General features: G+C 40.3%; 1 protein-coding gene across 4 annotated transcripts in view; it reads right to left on the reverse strand.

Moving 5' to 3' along the window:
- Nucleotides 1-20343, reverse strand: part of tbc1d7 (TBC1 domain family, member 7) — a 65163-nt gene that overhangs the window by 26468 nt on the left and 18352 nt on the right. For all 4 annotated transcript variants that reach the window (XR_005942667.1, XM_041184970.1, XM_041184971.1 and 1 more), the window contains 3 exons: nt 19472-19552; nt 5501-5688; nt 3380-3517 (listed from right to left, as the gene is read on the reverse strand). Coding sequence is in view for 3 of the 4 variants with exons in the window: in XM_041184970.1 (XP_041040904.1) it covers nt 3380-3517; nt 5501-5688; nt 19472-19552 (407 nt within the window). In the remaining variant the exon portion in view is untranslated. The remainder of the gene's footprint in view (nt 1-3379; nt 3518-5500; nt 5689-19471; nt 19553-20343) is intronic.

Below are 20343 nucleotides of genomic sequence, written 5' to 3' on the forward strand. Positions count from 1 at the left end.
AAAGGGAACCTTAGCATGGGAGAGAGGGGAAGGTGAGAACAGAAGTGCTTGAAATGGAATGGACACAGTTGAGGGCCCTAACAACCAGGTGAGAGTTGGGAGACCATCTTTGGTTTAGAGAAAATGGAGACATATCAGAAGTGTTAGTATAGAATATTGCCTTGTCGGAACAGGTGAAACAAAGATGAGAATTTGGGAGAATGAAATGGAGTCCTTACAGAAACTGGGGTGTAAGAAAATGTAGTTATGGTAGCTGTGCGATTCAGTGGACTTGTAGCCTATCCCTGAAAAGTTGAGGAAGGGAAGGGAAAAGTCAGAGTTGTGCCATGGTCTGGGAGTGGTAGGTGGAGCTGTCAGAGAGTTGGCATTACAGCATCCACAGTAATTTGCTTTTATACACTGGGCAAGTCTCCTGCCTTGTAGTAGAAGAAAATCAACTGTGGTGGATCTGTAAGTTATATTCATTTATACAGTCACAAATAAGTGGGGCGCTAAAGCTTAATACAAGACCAGAAGAATTAGAAGCAGTAGGCAATTCAGCCCATCGAGCCTGCTCTGCCATTTGAAAACAAATCATGGTTGATCTGATTGTGGCTTCAACTTTATTTTCTTGTCAACCCCCTATAACCTTTGACTCAATAGTCAAATACAAATCTATCTAACTGAGCCTTAAAGATATTCAATGACCCAGCCTCCACTGCTCTCTGGGGAAGAGAATTCAATATCACAGAATCTTTACAGTGCAGAAGGCGGCCATTCAGCCCATCGAGTCTGCACTGGCTCTCTGAAAGAGCATTCCACCTAGTCCCACTCCCCTGCCTTATCCATAAAACCTTGCACATTATATCTTTTTAGGTAGAAATCCAATTCCCTTTTAAATACCTTGATCAAACCTGCCTCCGCCACCCTTTCAGGAAGTTTGTTCTAGACTCCAACCACCCTCTGGATGAAAAAAAAATTCCTCACATCACATTTACTCCTTTTGCCAATTATTTTGAATCTGTGCCCTCTAGTTCTTAATGTACGTTTGAGAGGGAACTGTTTCTCACTATTAACCCTGTTCATACCCCTCTGGATCTTAAATATCTCTATTAAGTCTCTTTTCTCCAAGGGCAGTCCCAACCTCTCTAATCTATCTTCATAGCTACAGTTCTTTATTCCCAGAATCATTCTTGAGAATGTCCTGTGTACTCTCTCCAATGCCTTCATGTCCTTCTTCAAGTATGGTGCCCAGAACTGGACGCAGTTATCCTGATGAGGCCTAACTAGGGTCTAATACAAGTTCAACATGACCTTCTTACTCTTGCACTCAATGCCCCTATTAAAAAAGCTTAAGATACTATATGCTTTATTAATTATTCTATCAATATGCCCTGCCATCTTCATTCAATGAAATATCTATATATATATATATATATATATATATATATATATACATATCTTCATCTGAAAATGAATCACCTCACACTTCTCTGCATTGAACTTCATCTGCCACTTGTCTGCCCAATCCATCAACATGTTTATAGCCTTTTGAAGTTCAAGACTACCTTCATCACAGTTGACAACATTACCAATCTTTGTATCATCTGCAAATTTTGAAATCATGCCCTGAACACCATAGTCGAGGTCATTAATATACATCAGGAAGAGCAAGGGCCCCAACACTGACCCCTGGGGAGCTCCACTACAAACCTTCCCCCAATCTGAAAAACAACCATTTATCTCTACTGTTTCCTGTCACTCAGCCAATTTCACATCCAAGTGTCTACTTTCTCTATTCCATGACCGAGAATTTTGCTAAGTTTATTGTCTGGCACTGTATCAAATGCCTTCAAAAATCCAAAAACACCACATCAATAGCGTTTCCCTTATCAACCTTCTCTATTACCTCCTCATAAAACTCCAGCAGGTTAGTTAAACATGATTTTCCCTTAATGAATCTGTGCTGGCTTTCCTTAATTATCTTGCACTTGTCTAAGTGACTATTGATTTTATCCCGAACTATAGTTTCCAGAAGTTTCCCTGCCACTGAGGTCAAACTGACTGGTTTGTAGTTGCCAGCTTTATCCTTGCACCCCTTTTTGAACAAGGGTGTAACATTTGCAATTTGCCAGTCCTTTGGCACCTTCCAGTTGTCGAAGGAAGACTATCGCTAGTGCCTCAGCAATTTCCACTCACTTCCCTTGGATGCATCTCATCCGGTCCTGGCCTTTTCTAACACCTCCTCCTTCTCAAATGTAAATTCTTCTGGTGTACCAGTTGTCTCCTCTCTCACCTCGGCCTGGGTAGCATCTTCTTCCTTTGTTAACAGATGCAAGGTACTCCTTCAATACCTCCACTATTCTTCCAGCCTCCACATGGAAGTCCCCTTTTTTATCCCTAATCTTTCTTTTACCACTCTTTTAAAATTTATTTGCTTATGGAAGACCTTGCAATTCCTTTTTATGCTACCTGCCAGCCTCTTTTCATGCTCTCTACTTGCTCTTATTAGTTTCTTCACAGCCCCTCTGGTCCATCTATATTCAGCGATTCTCCATTGTATTTTCTACCTGACATCTGTTGTACGCACATTTCTTCCTTTTCATCTTCATCTCTCTCTCTCGTCATCCAGGGTGTTCTGGATTTATTTGTCCCACCTTTCCTCTACAAGGGAATATACCTTGACATTGCCTGCAATACCTTTTCTTTGAAGGTGGCCCATTATTCAACCACTGTCTTTTCTGCCAACATTTGATTCCAACTCACATGACTCAGATGCATTCTCATCCCATCTCATCGAAGCTGACTTTCCCCCAATTAATTATCCCTGCTCTGGATTGTGTCCTGTCCTTTTCCATGACCAACTTAAATCTTATGATACAATGATCACTGCCCCCTAGAGGCTCTCCCACTGATAGTTGAGCCACTTGGGCCAACTCATTCGCCAGAATCAGGTCCAAAAGTGCATGTCCTCTTGTTGGACTGGAAACATAGGCTAACAGCCCTCAGAAAATTTCTCACCTCTGTCTTAAATGGAAAACCCGTTATTTTTAAACTGTGTCTCCCCGTTCTAGTCTCACCCATGTGGGGAACATCCTCTCTGCATCCACTCTGTCAAGTTCCCTCAGGGTCTTATATGTTTCAATAAGGTTATCTCTCATTCTTCTAAACATTAAACTCTTAAGTTCAGTTATTTAATGCAGTATTGTTTACCAGCAGACAGTATCATGACAAATTCTCCTCCTGCTTATAGTAGGGAGACTGGAGGAGAAAAAAAGTCTATGAGAATGCTCATAAGATATAGTCTTAACCAATTACCACTATCAATGCTGCCCTTTTTATTGCATTGTCATTCCCTGTCAGATACATCAACGGTTATATTGTTTAGCATGTCACTTACCAAGTGAGGCACTGAATCACCATATTTATTATTGAATTGGTTCACAAAGCATTTGGCTAGCCAGTAGGCATCAACATCATTTTCTACCATCTCTTCCATTGCTTCCGCTATTGCAATAAACACCGCATCCTCTGATTCCTGAGATGAAGAAGTTTACTAGTAAGGTTTTTAAAAATCCAGGATGACAGCTGGAGAATCAGGATATCACAATATTAGCATGTTTTTTTGTGTATTTGCCATCAAGATGTTGGTGAAGCTGTCAAGAGTACATTTATAACACCCTGCCCTAGTTAGCCTGAGAGGGTAATGGACTCTACTTTGTAACAACTTCTTACAAAGCTTGTTGAGCCCCTTCACAGAGCACTAAGAAATATAATCACATCAGCTAGACCAGGTAGCAATGGCAGGTTTCTTCTACTAAAAGGACATTGAGTTGGAGATTTTACAGAAATTTTACAGCTTTTGTATCATTTTTCTAATGCTAGCCTAAAAATCAGCTGATTTACTGAACTCAATTTTGCAACTTGCAAAAGGTGATATTCGAACTCTTAAATTCTGGGGCTCCTAGTCCATTATCATTAACATACTTGAATACCCTTCAATAACAAATCAAAGCTAACTATGCTACATTGTGAAACAAGGTGAACACAACCAGAAGTATTATGTTTACAAATAGTTATCTGGTAGTACAGAACTTGAGTATTGCTGAAAAAAGAGACATATCTAAGCTTTTCATCTTGCACTCATCAGGACACTTTGCAAGAATACCAATATAAGGGGAAAACGACAATTTATACTGCATGCAGAGAGAGTGCTGGTTGGTTGGCAAGTGGCGTTGCCATGGAGAATGCATCAGTGATGGTGACTGACAGTTAACTGCCAAGCGTTGTTTGAAGTTTAAATTTAAATCAGGCAGCTTGACCCTGATTAGTCAAGGCATTGCCCTGACTAATGAATCAGCAAATGGCTGTCACTTATTTTGCTTAAACAGATGCTGTGTGTCTACATGTTCTTTTTGTCTGCAAAGAACAGGGCCCTATGTATTAATCCAGTACACACAAATGCACCACATTGCGGGCCCAACTGACAATCTTCAATTGTTTGTCAGCATAATTCTGAGCACATGGAGGATTACTGAGCAAATGTTGTTCAATCATGAAATCACATCTAATGTTGGGCACTGTGTTTTGAATTTTGCAAGCATGGGCTGGTTGAGCATGGTCTGAGCACTTCCCGTTGTGAACAGCAACTGGGACATGCTATTTGATACAATCTGCCAGCCTTTGGGACATACAGCCTTCATGCCTAGCATCACACTGACACTGAAATTCATATACCACATCACTTATCTGTGTGATAGGCAGAATGTCATTTTGGCTTGACGGCAGCATCCTGTTTGTGGCGAATATCACTCGTGGTGCTACTGCATAGTAGCAGCATGAAACAGCTAGCTTAACCTGTTGCTCAAATTTTTGAGATATCTTGCCCTTCCAGGGTAATCTGAAATAGACTGGGCACTTTTCAGGGCCGAAAATGGCGGCTTTAGGCCCATTCATGATATATGGTGCGAAATGATCTGCTCAGGGTAGCCATTATCCTGCAGGATGCCTTTGACGCGCCCTATTTCAGCATCAAGCTTGCACAGTGAGCAAATAGCTCAGTGCCTATTTACAATGTTGCTGATGAGGCCAATCTTTTAGCATGTGGAACTGTAAGGATCTCAATGCATATATTGACCAGTGAAGGTAGACTTGATTAGACCGTGGTAGAGAACCCCGGCAGATTTCTCAACTAGTACGCCAAGGAAAGGGAATTCATTTGACTGTTCCATTTCATAGGTGAATTCAACTAATCAGGGTCAAGCTGCTGGTTTAAATTTCAAACAATGCTTGGCAGTTAACTGTCAGTCACCATCACTGATGCATTCTCTACGCCAACGCCACTTGCCAGCCAATCAGCACTCTCTTCTCATACAGGTTGTTTCCCTCTTATTCTTGCGAGGTGTCCCGATGAATGCAAGGCGAAAAGCGTAGACATGTTTCTTTTTTCAGCAATATTGTGTGTTTAGTAAATCAAATGCCAAGGAACCAATAAAAACAGAAAATGCTGAACATGACTGACCAGTGACTGAGATGGACGACGTGGCAGTGTTCCAGATTCCAACTGATGCATTCGGAGATAAACCCAAACCTGTGGGGTGGAATCTTGAACAAACCGAATAACTTGCAATGCGTGCAACAAATCCTGATACTGCTCTTCTCTAAATGTCACCACAATAGAGTGTGATTCATAGTGAGGAGGAAGAATACCTTTAAAGAGATAAGGGAATTACAGGGTTAACATCAAAAAACCTCTCACTAAAATCCATAGCTCTGAGTTCAACTTTTTGCCAATCACTTTGAAAAACATATTGGTCTTATTCAAATTTATTCTATTTCATGTTTAAAATTCTATAACGACTAGCATTATCAATTATAAATGCATATACTGCACATTCATTTGCTCAGCATCAAAATGGGAGGTGTTGCTAATTATGATTACGTACATTGCTACTTGTTGGCTCTAGCTCAGTGGTACCACTTTCTCAGTCAGAAAGTTGTCGGTTCAAGCCCCACTCCAGAGACTTGAGCATGTAATCTAGGCTAATACTTCACTGCAATGCTGAGGGAGTGCCGTACTGGCTGAGGTGGTGCCTTGGGTTATGCTGGGGGGCCCTGTCTCCCGTCTCAGGTGGATGAAAATGATCCTACATTACTTACTGACAAAGAATAGGGGAGTTTCTCAGTGTTCCTGCCAATATTTATCCTGATATCCTGAGTGGCGCTTACTCAGCAATAGCCTGTCACAGATGCTCAGTTTGGGTTCTGCCAGGGCCATTCAGCTCCTGACTTCATTATAGCCTTGATCCAAACATGAATTCAAGTGGTGCAGTGAGTGACTGCCCTTGACATCAAGGTAGCATTTGACTGAGTGTGACATCAAGAAACTCTAGAAAAATTGAAGTCAATTGGAATTGGGGAAGATGGCCTCAGGGGGATCGGTTCCCAAAGGGAAAAAGGTTTTCTTTTAAAAATTTCATTAACCATCCATGTCCCCTCATGTGACAATGTCACATGAGTTGGGACATGGACATAACTTTAAGTAAAAGTTAATCTTAATTTTTAAATTAAGTCATGAAACCTCATCCCACCCGTGGATGAGGTTTCATGCTTTTTCAGGTGGCTGCAGTGCTCCCGACCAGCCTGCCAACCTTAAGATTGGATGGGCAGGTCTACTAATTGCTTTTTGAATGGCCTCAATAGGCTGTTGACAGGACTGCGGGTGCACAGCTGACTCGGCTACAACCCCGACGACCTGAAAATGCAAATGATGCTGGATGACGTCGGGAGTGCTGCCTGATGTCATTCCGCGTCATTTTACGCGTCGGTGAGCAGGCCCTGCCCCTGCTCGCCGTTGGGAAAATTCTTGCCCAGGTGTGGTCTCAACAAGGCCCTGTACAGATGCAGTAAAACAACCTTGCTCCTGTACTCAAGTCCTCTCACAATGAAGGCCAACATACCATTTGCCTTATTAACTGCTTGCTGCACCTGCATGCTTGCTTTCAGTGATTGGTGTACAAGGACACCCAAGACCCTTTGTACATCAACATTTCCCAATCTATCACCATTTAAATAATACTCTGCCATTCTGCTATTCCTACCAAAGTGGATAACTTCACACTTATCCATGTTATACTGCATCTGTCATGTATTTGCCTACTCACTCAACCTGTCTAAATCACCTTGAAGCCTCTTAACACCCTTCTCAACACTCACATTCCCACCAAGTTCTGTGTTATCAGCAAACTTGGAAATATTACATTTGGTTCCCTCATCCAAATCTCTGATATATATTGTGATCAGCTGGGGTCAAACACTGATCCGTGATACTCCGAAAAAGACCCATTTATTTCCTACTGTTTCCTGTTTGCTAACCAATTCTCAATCCATGCCAATATTACCCCCAATCCCATGTGCTTTAATTTTACACACTAACCTCTTATGTGGGACTTTATCAAAAGCTTTCTGAAAATCCAAATACACCACATCCACTGATTCTCCCTTATTGCCATTTAGAAGACATGGACTAGTCAAGGGCAGTCACATGGTTTTGTTAAGGAAATGTTGTGACTAACTAACTAACTTGCTTGAACGTTTGGAGGAGTTAACAAGGACAGTTGATGAGGGTAGCACATTTAATGGATTTTAGCAAAGGTCCCACCTGACAGACTGGTCAGAAAAGTAAAAGTTCTTGGGGTCCAAGAAAAAGCCCCTTAGATCCAAAATCAGCTCAGTAGCAGCAAGCCAAGATTAATGGAAAAGTGTTTTTGTGCCTGGAAGGCTACCGCCAGTGGGGTTCCGACGGCTCCGTACTGGGCCCCTTGCTTTTCGTGGTGCACCTCAATGGTTAGACTTAAGTGTAAGGGTAATGATTAATATGTTTACAGATGACACATATATTGTTTATATAGTGAAGAAGATAACTGTAAACTGCTGGAAGATATCAATATACTGGTCAGTAGAGCAGAATAGTGGCAAGTAGAATTGAACCCAGAAAAGTGCGAGGCAATGCATTTGAGGATGGCAAAAAAGGCAAGAGAATGCACAATAAATGGTAGAATATTGAGAAATGTAGAGGAAGAGGGATCTTGGAGTACATGCTGACAGGTCGCAGGATAGATCGATAATGTGTTTAAGATGACAAATAGAATACTGTCCTTTATTAGGCAAAGCATAGAATAAAAGAGCATGGAGTTTATGCTAAAACTATATAAAACACTAATTAGGCTACAGCGGGAGTATTGCATATGGTTTTAGTCGGTGCAGGAGGGATGCGATCACACTAAAGACATGAGAATGTTGCCAGGACAGGAGAATTTTAGCTAAGAGGAAAGAATAAATAGGCTGGTGTTGATTTCTTTGGAACAGAGAAGCCTGATGGAAGAGTTAATTGAGGTGTATAAAATTATGATGGGTCTAAATAGAGTGGATAGAAAGGACATATTTTCCTTAGCAGAGAGGTCAATAATTGGTGCACAGATTTAATGTAACTGGAGGAAGGATTAGAGGTAAGCTGAGGGGGAAATTTCTCTCAGAAGATGGTGGGGTCTGGAATTCACTGCCTTAAAGAGCAGTAGGGGCAAAAACCCTCTTCATATTTAAAAAAAAGTATTTGGATATGCACTGCAAGGTGCACATTAAGAGCTGGAAGATAGGATTTAGCTAGATGTCTCTCAGCTGGCACAGACACAATGTGTCATAAATTTCAAACTAGATGATGCCTAGCTACTTCTATGCTGGACTTGTGACCAGCTTCCATATAATTTATCTCTCACTTTAATGTACACTAATTATAGTGCCATTCTCTCCCATTGTCTCACTACCTAACTGCTTATGGAGGTGCATTATTCTGCCAACACTGCCCCAAAAATAGCCAAAAAGCAACATTTTTATTTCTCCTTCCAAACTGTTTAATATGATGTAGGGTGAATTGTGGTAGCAGAGGATGTGAAAAAAAAAAGGAATTTTTATTATTGAATTTTTATTTATAAAATAACCTCCATAGGGACAGACAATTTGTGTACACTATTGAAATAAAAGACAAGATGCCAAGTGCATCTCTTCATTATAAGCCGAGAGAGAAAAAATACGAGAAGAGGAAATGTACATAATCCTCAAGAATTAGTAGATACGGCCATAATATCATGAAAATTAAAAGTATCAGTATTTACCACGGCGTTGGCTGATTTAGAAGGCAGGCTTGGCAGAAACGCAGTTTCTAACCGGGCAAGAATATTGGTAGCAGCTATTCTTTTACTGGCGTCCTGCCTCTGAACAGATTCATAACCGTTGGCATTTCTAATCTCAAAAAGCTTTATAAAATGTAACACTGAGTGTGATACCAGGGGATATTGCAATTACCGTGTAGGTAATCTAATAATATTGGTGGGATGACTATAAACACCAGGAAATTATAAATACTGGTAATAACTTATGTTTATATCAAAAAAACATGAAAATACACCTTCTAATATGCCTCTAAAACTAGGGGCGACTTATGCACAAGATACATGAAAAATTAAGGGTCAAAATTTTGGCCAAATGTCAGGGGTCTACTTTTACATAAGGTTGACTAATATTCATGTATATACAGCATCTCTTTTCAAAGAACAGCACTTTTACTATTTATAAATTGTATCCTCATGCGACATCAGTTCACTAACTTAATCCTCTCAGCTTCAGTGCCAAATTAGAAAACCATAAAAAGAAACCCATTCTATAGAAATAATTCCAGAATGGTTGTGAGACTGACTGGAATTATACAAATATATTGACTTTCACCAAAAGAGGGACTAGGTAGTACTATCTTCTCAAGCAAACTTCTTAGTTATAATATAAATGCTGGTCTGATTATTTCCTCTTCATCAACTGCAATTCTTTTCAATAAATGTGCAGGTTTTGATCAGCTATTAATGTCAGTGCTGGTGCCAGCAGAATCCACAATGGCAGTTGCAAGTGGTGAACAAAAGAAAACCCCAAACAAAAACAGAAAATGCTGGAAAAACTCAGCAGGTCTAACAGCATCTGTGGAGAGAAAAAAGAGTTAACGTTTCGAGTCCGTATGACTTCTTCAGAGTGATGAGTCATACGGACTTGAAATGTTAACTCTTTTTTCTCTCCACAGATGTGGTCGACCTGCTGAGTTTTTCCAGCATTTTCTGTTTGTGTTTCAGATTTCCAGCACCGCCAGTATTTTGCTCTTATAAAAGAAAACCACACATAGCCACCGTGATCTAAAACTGAGAAACAATTGCAGCATATAGGCACATTATAAAATGAAAAGGCATCTTGAAGAGTTTGGTTCAGGTGGCAGTGACAAGGAATTTGAGTTTTCTGGTTTAAGGCATAACTATGATCACTTTGTTGGTTTTCACTCACTCCTGCATACATTTTTCTGTATTTACCACCAGTATTGAATATCTTTTGCCTTCAGTTAAGAAGACAAAAAACGCCATCCAATCAGCAAGGCCATATTCTTTGGAAATCCATCACAATTTGGAACAGTTCTGAGATTTTTTTCTAATAACGTAAATGATAAAAACCTAATATCTTCTGCATCGGTTCCCACTATAGGGCCTGAACAACAGCTTTTTTGTCCCCTGACCATTTCCAGGCACTAGCAGTATATTCAGACTGTATTCTTTAGAAATCCATCACAATTTGGAATATTTGAGATTTTTTCCTTATAACGTACATGATAAAAACCTAATATCTTGTGCATTGGTTCCCATGTAGGGCCTCAAAAGCAGCTTTTTTGTCACCCCTGACCATTTCTAGGCACTAGCAATAAATTCAGACAGATAAACAAAGCTTACTGTAACTTTTCTATAAACAATAGAGGGCTTTCAGAAAAGTTAACTATTTTCTGCACTCCAGAATCTATTGGGAAAGAGGACCCAATGTAAAATTGGTGTTTGATTGGCTGTAAACTACATGAGGTCTAGAAGTTTAATGGCTGACAATCTATTGCCTGCTATGTGCCAAGGTTAACTTTCGACAAATGGATTTTAAATTATTTTTGCTGGATTCCTTACCACCGAGAGAAGTTCAATCAGATGACATGACAGTGCAGCAATTTGAAACTAGATGCAGTTTTCTGAAAAGTCCTTAGCAATTTTCATTAACTCTAAACATTTAGAAATTCTGAATAATGTGGCACATCCACCAGGGAAAGAGCAGCAAGTGAGGGAAATGTCAGGAGCCTGAAAAGTATTCCTAAATACAAATTGATAAGATTGAGAAAGAAATAGGACTGATTTCAGAATTATATACATTTCCATAAGACACTTCTCTTTTTCACTTGTCAGTGTTTTTCCTTTAAATCACTCAACAAATTTTAACACAAACTTTTTCCAATTGTCTGAATTCTCAATCCGCCACCTCTCTTGATTCTTCTACTGTTGCTAAATTATCAGACAGCTTTTCCAATATCCAGTACCAGATGAGCAGAAATTTCCTCCAATTAAATGCTGGGAAGACTGAAACCATTGTTTTTGGTCCCCGCTCCAAACTCTGTTCCTTAATCACCCAACTTCGTCTCTATCCCTGGCAACAGTCCAAGATTTGGCCAGACTGCTTGCAAACTTGGTAGCACATTTGATCCCAAGCTGAGCTTCCAACCACACGTTCACGCCATCACTAAGACCGCTTATTTCCAACTTCGTATCATTGCACAACTTCACCCATGTCAACTCATCTGCTACTGAAACCCCCATTCATGATTTCTTTAGTGCTCGATATGACGATTCCAACACACTCCTGGCTGGTCTTCCACATTCTACCCTCCATAAACTTGAGATCATCTAAAACTCTGCTGCCTGTGTCTCAACTTGCAATAAGTCCCAATTACCTCTCAATCAGTGCTCACTGACCTACATTGGCTCCCAGTCTAGAAATGCCTTGATTTTGAAATTCTCATCCTTGTTTTCACTCCCCTCATGGCCTCACCACCACCACCACCTCCATTTCTGTAATCTCCTCCAGCCCCACAACCTGAGAGATATCTGCGCTCCTCTAATTCTGATCTACAGTTCTCGAATTTCCTCCCTGCACCCCTCCTCTTCACTTTTTCTCTTTAAGACAATCCTTAAAACTTAACTCTGAGCAAACATTTGGTCACCTGACCTATATCATGAAAATATAGTAATTTTCATAATATTTTTCTGGTTTATTGTGAAGTAGGTTTATGGGGTAAGCAGTTGGGTGTGTCTGTGTGAGATTTAATTACATTTGGAATCAAGTAGTCTGCAAGCTTTAACTCATCAAAAAAAGCTAGGTGCTTGGTATGCTAATGAGTAAACATGGATGCTGCCTTAGCATGTAACTTGTAAAGGGAATTTGCATTTTTAAATAAATGAAAGGAGATTTGGATTTCAGTGGGATTTTAATCTATCTACAATTAGCCAGATAAGCAAGGCTAAGGAATGTGTTTATTTTTCCCAAAGCTTACTAATAAATAGCAATACGAAAGTTTTTATATTGTGAGGAAGACACAGTTTCAAAGACATATGAAACAATAGAATTTACATACTAAAAAAGAGGGAAAATATATAAAGGAGAATGAGGCTGTGTGTCAGGAGAAGGCCCTGTGAGATCTAACAGAAGTATATGAAATGGCTTTAATGAAGCATTTGTGCATAAGCCAGCTGTCTACCGAAAATGAAGCTGGAGAAAGCCATTTGGAATTTCACAGTCCAGGGTATTGTGTTAATTTGCTGAATCTGTTTAAAATCTAAAATCTATTTCAGACCTTTGCCTTAAAAGGGGTGAAACTGGGAGTCAGGTTAATTAGAATTTTAGGAGTTATTATAGTAGTGATTTGTAGTCTTCTGTGTGTGCTTGACATTTTTATTTTGTTAATAAATATTTTAATTTGATTTTTAAAAAATCTCAAAGTCTTGGTGGACTTATTACTTCTGAATTCAGTGCACGCATTTTGAAATAAATACAAATTGCAAAACTGTGACAATAACGCAACCAAGTTTCCCTCGTGGATTTGGTCCGCCTGGCACACATCTGCTACATCATAAGGCCTAATATTTGCTCTGTAGCTTTATAATACCTTGAAATGCTTTCACATTAAAGGCACTATAGAAATTGCTGTTATCCAATTTAGACATTACCTAAAATTCAATTCCACATTTCAGATGTTGGGAAAAATCATGTGCTCTATACAGTTTGCTGTGACTGTTGCTGTTAATCTTTGCACAACAGAAATAAGAACCATAGCTCAGAAATAACTGTTAGTATTAGGAGACAAATGAATTCACTACTGTAAAGGGTTGACCCTAATAGAAGCTTACTTATCATGTGCAAAAGAAGCTATGTCACAGTGATGTCACTCAGAGAGAGGATGTCTGAGAAGCATCTGAGAGCAGCTCTAGCTATATGATAGTCTTACTTCGAAGCTAACAAATCCCGTGACAAGCCCATCATAACAGAATTATAACACTCTTCTGTCCACTATTTTTAAAATCAGAGGCATACATCATAATTAAAACAATACACAAAAAAAAAATCACATGCCCGTCCAGTAATATCACCAACAATACTTAGGTTTGTATTCAGTGGTATGATATGAAATTAAATATTGCCACGTTACTATTTAATCCTGAGACACACATTTTGGTGATCTGGCTGGACCACACAAACTCCTTTCTACCCAAACTGCTCGTTATTCCCAGATCATCCCAGAATGCGAAGTTAACTCCTGGCATTTTTTTCTCTAACACAAACCATCTCCTTAAACCCCTCTTCCCCGTCTCTTTCAACATGTGAGGAGCTCATGGACTTCTTTGTCACTAAGACGGAAACCATCAGATCAGCTGTCTGTGCTGCTTCTGTCCCTTCCCCGAGACCACTCAGTCAAACTTTCTCTAAGGCTCTCCTTTCCCTTAACCCTTGAACATGCATTTTATCTTCTTCCAATTTCTCTATCTCCCCTCGCACCCTCTGAGCTCATCTTGTCCATGAGATACACCTCTTGCTCCCTCAACCCTATTCACTACTAGCTATCCAACTTCTCTTCCGGGCTCCCACATTAGCTAGTACTCTTAATAGTTCGCTCTCCTCAGTTTTTGCTCCCCCCATACCTTCAAATTTGCAGTCATCATCCCTTCTCATAAAAGCAAGCCTTGATCTCTCGATCCTTACAAACTACCATGTCCACACTTCTTTTCCTCTTTAAAGTCATTGGGCATGTCATTGTCTCCCAAATCAATGCACATCTTTCCCAGAATCCTTCCTTGGATCCTTCAAACACTGCCACAGTACCAAATCAGCTCTCATCAAAATCACAAATAAGATCATATTTGACTGTGACAAAAGCCAACTATCCCTTCTCAACCTTTCTGCAACCTATGAAATGGTTGATTACACCATCCACCTCCAGTGCTTCTCCAACATCTAAATGGGTGGGGCTGCACAAGCCAGGTTCCCTTACCTAGCCAGATGTAACAAGAGAGAGAATCACCTGCAATGGCTTCTTTCCTGTACCTGTGCTGTTACCCTGGTGTTCCCCAAGGAACTATTCTTGATATCCTACTATCTCTCATCTACATGTTATCTCTTACAGTGAAATTGTCTGAAAACACAGCATCAGTTTACACTCTTATTCCGATGACATCCAGCTGTACGTCACCAGTACCTCTTTCAACTCCTTGAATGTCTCTAAATTGTCAGGCTACTTGCCTTACATCCAATAATGGATAAGCAGAAATTTCCTCCAACTTAACACCAGGAATATCAAATAAATTGGCTTTGGTCCCCAACATAAACTCTGTCCATTAGTCCCCAGCTTCATCCCTCACTGGCAGCTAGCTGAGGCTTAACCAAATTTGGTGTCATATTTGACCCCAGGGTGAGCTTCCAACCACATTCCCGTACCTACACTACGACTGCCTATCTCCAACTCTATAACATTCCCAAACGCAGTCCATGTCTCAGTTTATTTTATTTTTCCATTCATTCATGGGATGAGTGTGTCACTGGCAGGGCCAGCATTTGTTGGCCATCCTTAATTTCCCTCCAGAAGGTGGTGGTGAGCCAGATTCTTGAACCATTTCAGTCCACGTGGTGTAGGTACACCTAAACTGCTGTTGGGGAGGGAGTTCCAGGATTTTGGCCCAATGATAATGAAAGAAAGGTGATATAGATCCAAGACAAAATGTATGTGACTTGCAGCTGGTGGTGTTCCCCTGTGCCTGCTCTCCTTTTCCTTCTAGGTGGAGGTCACAGGTTTGGAAGGTGCTGTCGAAGGACATTTGGCAAGTTGCTGCAGTGAATCTTTGGATGGCACACAATGCAGCCACTGTGCACCACTGGTGGAGTGAGTGAATGTTTAAGGTGATGGATGGAGTGTTAATTAAGCAGGCTGCTTTGTCCTAGGTGGGGTCACGTTTCTTGAGTATTGTTGGAGCTGGACCCATCCAGGCAAATGGAAAGCATTCCATCATACTCCTGACTTGTGCATTGTGGATAGTGGACAGGCTTTGAAAAGTCAGGAGATAGGTTTTGCTGCAGAATTCCCAGAATTTGATCTGCTCTTGTAGCCACGGTGTTTATATGACTGGTCCAGTAAAGTTGAGTCAACAGTAACCCCCAAAATATGGATGGTGGATTCAGCGATAGCAATGCTGCCAAACCTTCACCAGTGCCTCTCTAATTTTTAGGCCAATTCAAAGCAATCCTGGTTGGCTTCCCGCATGCTACCCTCCATAAACTTGAGGTCATCCAAAACTCTGCTCCCTTTGTCCTAACCCGTACCAAGTCCCATTCATCCATCATCACCAACTCCTTGTTCAGTAACATCTTGATTTTAAAATTGTCCATTTTCAAATTCCTCCAAGACTTCACCCATCCCCATATCTGTAGTCTCCTGCAGCCTCCCAGTCCTCTGAGATATTAGCGTTCTCCAATTCTGGCCATCTCCCATTTTCAAATCCAAAGTTCTGTCTGCAAAAGTAGATTTTCATTGCTTTTCACATGTGACATTGCAGGCTCAGTTTTTAAAAGTTTGTTCAGATTTTAGCTTTTGAACCTCCATATTGTCCACCATGTTTGTAGTCTCTTCATTATTTAAATCCAAAAATAAGGTTTTCCATGATTAAACCATCTCTTCATTTTTAATTTCATTTTCCAGACTCAAGCATTGTAATTTTCTTTTTGAGATAAGTTCACTACAACTTCATTTTTGTGCCAACTTGCTCCTTCATTGGTAAAAATTCTCCTTGGCCACTTAAAAAAAATGGACTGATACTTTTAATATTCAAGCTGAAAAGTTTGATATTCAAGTTTGGTCTCTTTCTCCATGGCAACACCTTGGTCAGAGTTGACTTGCCGACCAATCAGCACCCTTTTGAAGTAAAATGAATTGTTGTGATTGTTTGAAATTTGGCATTCTTGCCTTTGTCCCAATGAGTACAAATCAAAAAGCTTCAGCAACATGTTTTTCCTTTTCAGCAATATTAAAGTTCTGTATTACAGGCTGTTTGGTCTGATCTTTAAATAATTGTAATACTCATTCCAAACAAATTTTATTTAATTCCTTTTGAGCAATATTAACAACTTTCTCATTTTGGAATTCATTTTTTCTAACACCAAGTCTTCAATGCAATTCACAAACCACATTATGCCAATCACTGTAGGTTTTTAAATGATCTTTTGAACTCTGTTCAGCTGCTTGGATTTCGGTACCTCAACACTGACAGGCATAATAATAATGAAGAGACTACAAACATGGTGGACAATATGGAGGTTCAAAAGCTAAAATCTGAACAAACTTTTAAAAACTGAGCCTGCAACGTCACATGTGAAAAGCAATGAAAATCTACTTTTGCAGACAGAACTTTGGATTTGAAAATGGGAGATGCTGAAGAGGCCAGAATTGGAGGAACGCTAATATCTCAGAGGACTGTGAGGCTGCAGGAGACTACAGATATGGGGATGGGTGAAGCCTTGGAGGAATTTGAAAATGGACAATTTTAAAATCAAGATGTTACTGAACAAGGAGTTGGTGATGATGGATGAATGGGACTTGGTACGGGTTAGGACAAAGGGAGCAGAGTTTTGGATGACCTCAAGTTTATGGAGGGTAGAATGCAAGAAGCCAACCAGGATTGCTTTGAATTGGCCTAAAAATTAGAGAGGCACGGGTGAAGGTTTGGCAGCATTGCTATCGCTGAATCCACCATCCATATTTTGGGGGTTACTGTTGACTCAACTTTACTGGACCAATCATATAAACACCGTGGCTACAAGAGCAGATCAGATTCTGGGAATTCTGACCTGCTGAGTTTTTCCAATATTTTTTGTTTTTGTTTCAGATTTCGAGCATCCACAATATTTTGCCTTTATCATATTGTTAATTCAGTGTTGTGTGTAATTAACCCCTCAGAGTCACTTTGCAGTCTCAGTTCTGTGAAAAACTTTGATTTGGAACTTCTGCTGCCTAATATTATGGAAACATCAATATTTTTACTTGGATCAATTCCTTGCTCAACTGGATCACAAATATTCAAGAGGTTTTCACCATTCCTGAACTGTGGCATACTGTCCCAGATTGTGGACAAAACGACACTGCCTGCTATATCATTTCCCAATACAAAATCAACATGATTAATGGACAATTTAGAAACAATACTGACAAAACAGATTTCTTTACCAGAGCACAATTAAAATTCATACCACACAATGGGATAGAGACACACTTCACACCAATACCCTTTATCAATACATTTTTATCCAGCAAACTTTCTGAAGAAAGTCTAAATCTTTTGCTAACATTTTGAATCCATATCCCTTACGATAACAATCATTCTAGGTTCCTCCTTGCACAAAAATGGAGTACCTTCCTCTTCAAATACAAATCCTTCATAATCCCTCACATCTCTATTTACACCCACAGTAAAAACATTCAAAGTGAACACTTTCTTACAAACTTCACTCTTTGGTGCTGGTTTCTTTGAATAAACGTCTCGTATACCAAGCTACTAGCAGCACCACTTGTTTTAACTTGGAGGTGAGAGGAGCATGCCCACTGCATTGAGGTAAGTGCTTATTACAAAGTTACCTTTTTGGCGGCAGCCTGCAATGCTCACTTTAAGGATCGTTGGTCAGGCCATATGTCAACCTGTTTTTTCTTAAACATCACCAGTATAGGGGATCTCCAGTAGGCGTTAGGCCCTTTGTTTGCATATGCAAAGGGATGAATGCCTATTTCAGGCATCAGCCCAGGACACCCATTTTGCCTATACCAACATGGCATCTGGTGCACTTCCAGTACGTAATAAGTGTGTGTTTCCTCTCTGATTATCGACGGCATAGGTGCCCATTTAATGCCCGAAAACAGGTGCGGAATCATCCAGGTTCTAGGCTGAGAAATCAGTAACACAATTATTCAGAGGGGGCAGCAGCCTCAATCAGATGAGTAAAACCTGGTTTGCAAGAAGCGTGAAGTGACTTCTAATGTTATGGATAGGTCACATTGTTACACATTTGAATTCTTAAACTTACTTTAATGAAACTGTGCATCAGATAGGAAGGAAGATAACTGGTAGATGGAATTTAACCCTGAAAAGTGAGAAGTGAAACACTTTGGAAAGCGTAATTTGACAAGGAAATATTCAATGAATGGCATGACACTAGGAAGTTCTGAGGAACAAAGGGGCCTTGGCGTGTGTGTCCATAGATCTCTGAAGGCAGAGGGGCATGTTAGTGGGGTGGTAAAAAAGGCATATGGGACACTTGCCTTTATCAATCGAGGCATAGATTACAAAAAGAGGGAGGTCTAGAACCTTAGTGAGGCTGCAGCTGGAGTACTGTGTGCAGTTCTGATCTCTACATTATAGGAAGGATGTGATTGTACTGGAGGAGGTGCAGAGGAGATTCACCAGGATGTTGCCTGGGATGAAACATTTAAGTTATGAAGAGAGGTTGGATAGACTTGGGTTGTTTTCGTTGGAGCAGAGAAGACTGAGGGGCGACCTGATTGAGGTATACAAGATTATGAGGGGCATGGACAGGGTGGATAGGGAGCAGCTGTCCCCCTTAGTTGAAGGGTTAGTCACAAGGGGACATAAGTTCAAGGTGAGGGGCAGGAGGTTTGGGGGGGATGTGAGGAAAAACTTTTTTACCCAGAGGGCGGTGACAGTCTAGAATGTGCTGCCTGGGAGGGTGGTGGAGCCGGTTTGCCTCACATCCTTTAAAAAGTACCTGGATGAGCACTTGGCACATCATAACATTCAAGGCTATGGGCCAAGTGCTGGTAAATGGGATTAGGTAGGTAGGTAGGTGAGGTATTTCTCATGTGTCGATGCAGACTCATTGGGCTGAAGGGCCTCTTCTGCACTCTGTGATTCTGTGAATAATTACTGTTAGCTTATCAATAATAGAACTAAGCTCAGCATATACACAAGGGCCAAAGCAATTACAGATTTCATCCACAATAAATATGGTTTGTACTGAAAAGCTTAATTAGAAGATCATTTAGACATACCAAGCAATACTTTCCACACAAGAACACGATACATGGAGGGAAGAGGATAGCGTTGAGCAAAAGTGCAGAGCTTCTCAACATCTGCAAAAAAAAAAATTACTGATTATATTTTATCCTTAATAGAATTGATATAAAGCATTTAAAGCTTGGTTTGCTGTTATTCATTCTCGCAACAAAAACACAGCTTATCACCAGAACTGTGAAAAGCTACTTCATTTTTTTTCCAAAAAGAACAAGACTAGAAAATCTCAGTGTGCCACAAGATTCACATTTACTGCTAATTCAACAATTTGTCAATCCCAGACATGGGATGTAATAAATAAGACCATTTTACCACCAGTTTTAATTTAATAGAATAGCACTACAGTAGTTAAATTGCTAGACTAATAACCCACAGATCAATAACTCAAATCTCACCATGACAAATTGCGAAACTCAAGTAGCTATCCAGACTGGCTTAATGCAAGTCCCGTTCCACACAATGTGGCTGACTCTGAGGGCTGAATTTCAATCCATAGTGTCAGAGTTCAGGTGAGGGCTGTGGATTAAAATTGGTGAAACCAAGGATGTGTCAGGAAGACAGCCCCATCCCACTGACTTCCGCATTTGACTGCAGTATGGTAGCTATCACAAACAATGGATTGTCATTTTCCTAAGCTAAACACTAAATTAGAGCCGCTTTCACTTTAATAATAGGGTCCATGGGTTTCGCCAGCTTCCTGAAACTCACCAGTGAAAGTACACAGCAACAAATGAGGAGTCTAAACCAATTTCATGCAAAAGTGCCAATAAATGCTCAGCTGTTTCCATATCTGCTGGGCTATCAGGTTGGGTCCTGCTTACGTTGTTTTAGATTAGACCTCAAAGTAGGA

Source organism: Carcharodon carcharias, chromosome 3, assembly GCF_017639515.1.
Source record: "Carcharodon carcharias isolate sCarCar2 chromosome 3, sCarCar2.pri, whole genome shotgun sequence".
NCBI classification, from domain to species: domain Eukaryota; kingdom Metazoa; phylum Chordata; class Chondrichthyes; order Lamniformes; family Lamnidae; genus Carcharodon; species Carcharodon carcharias.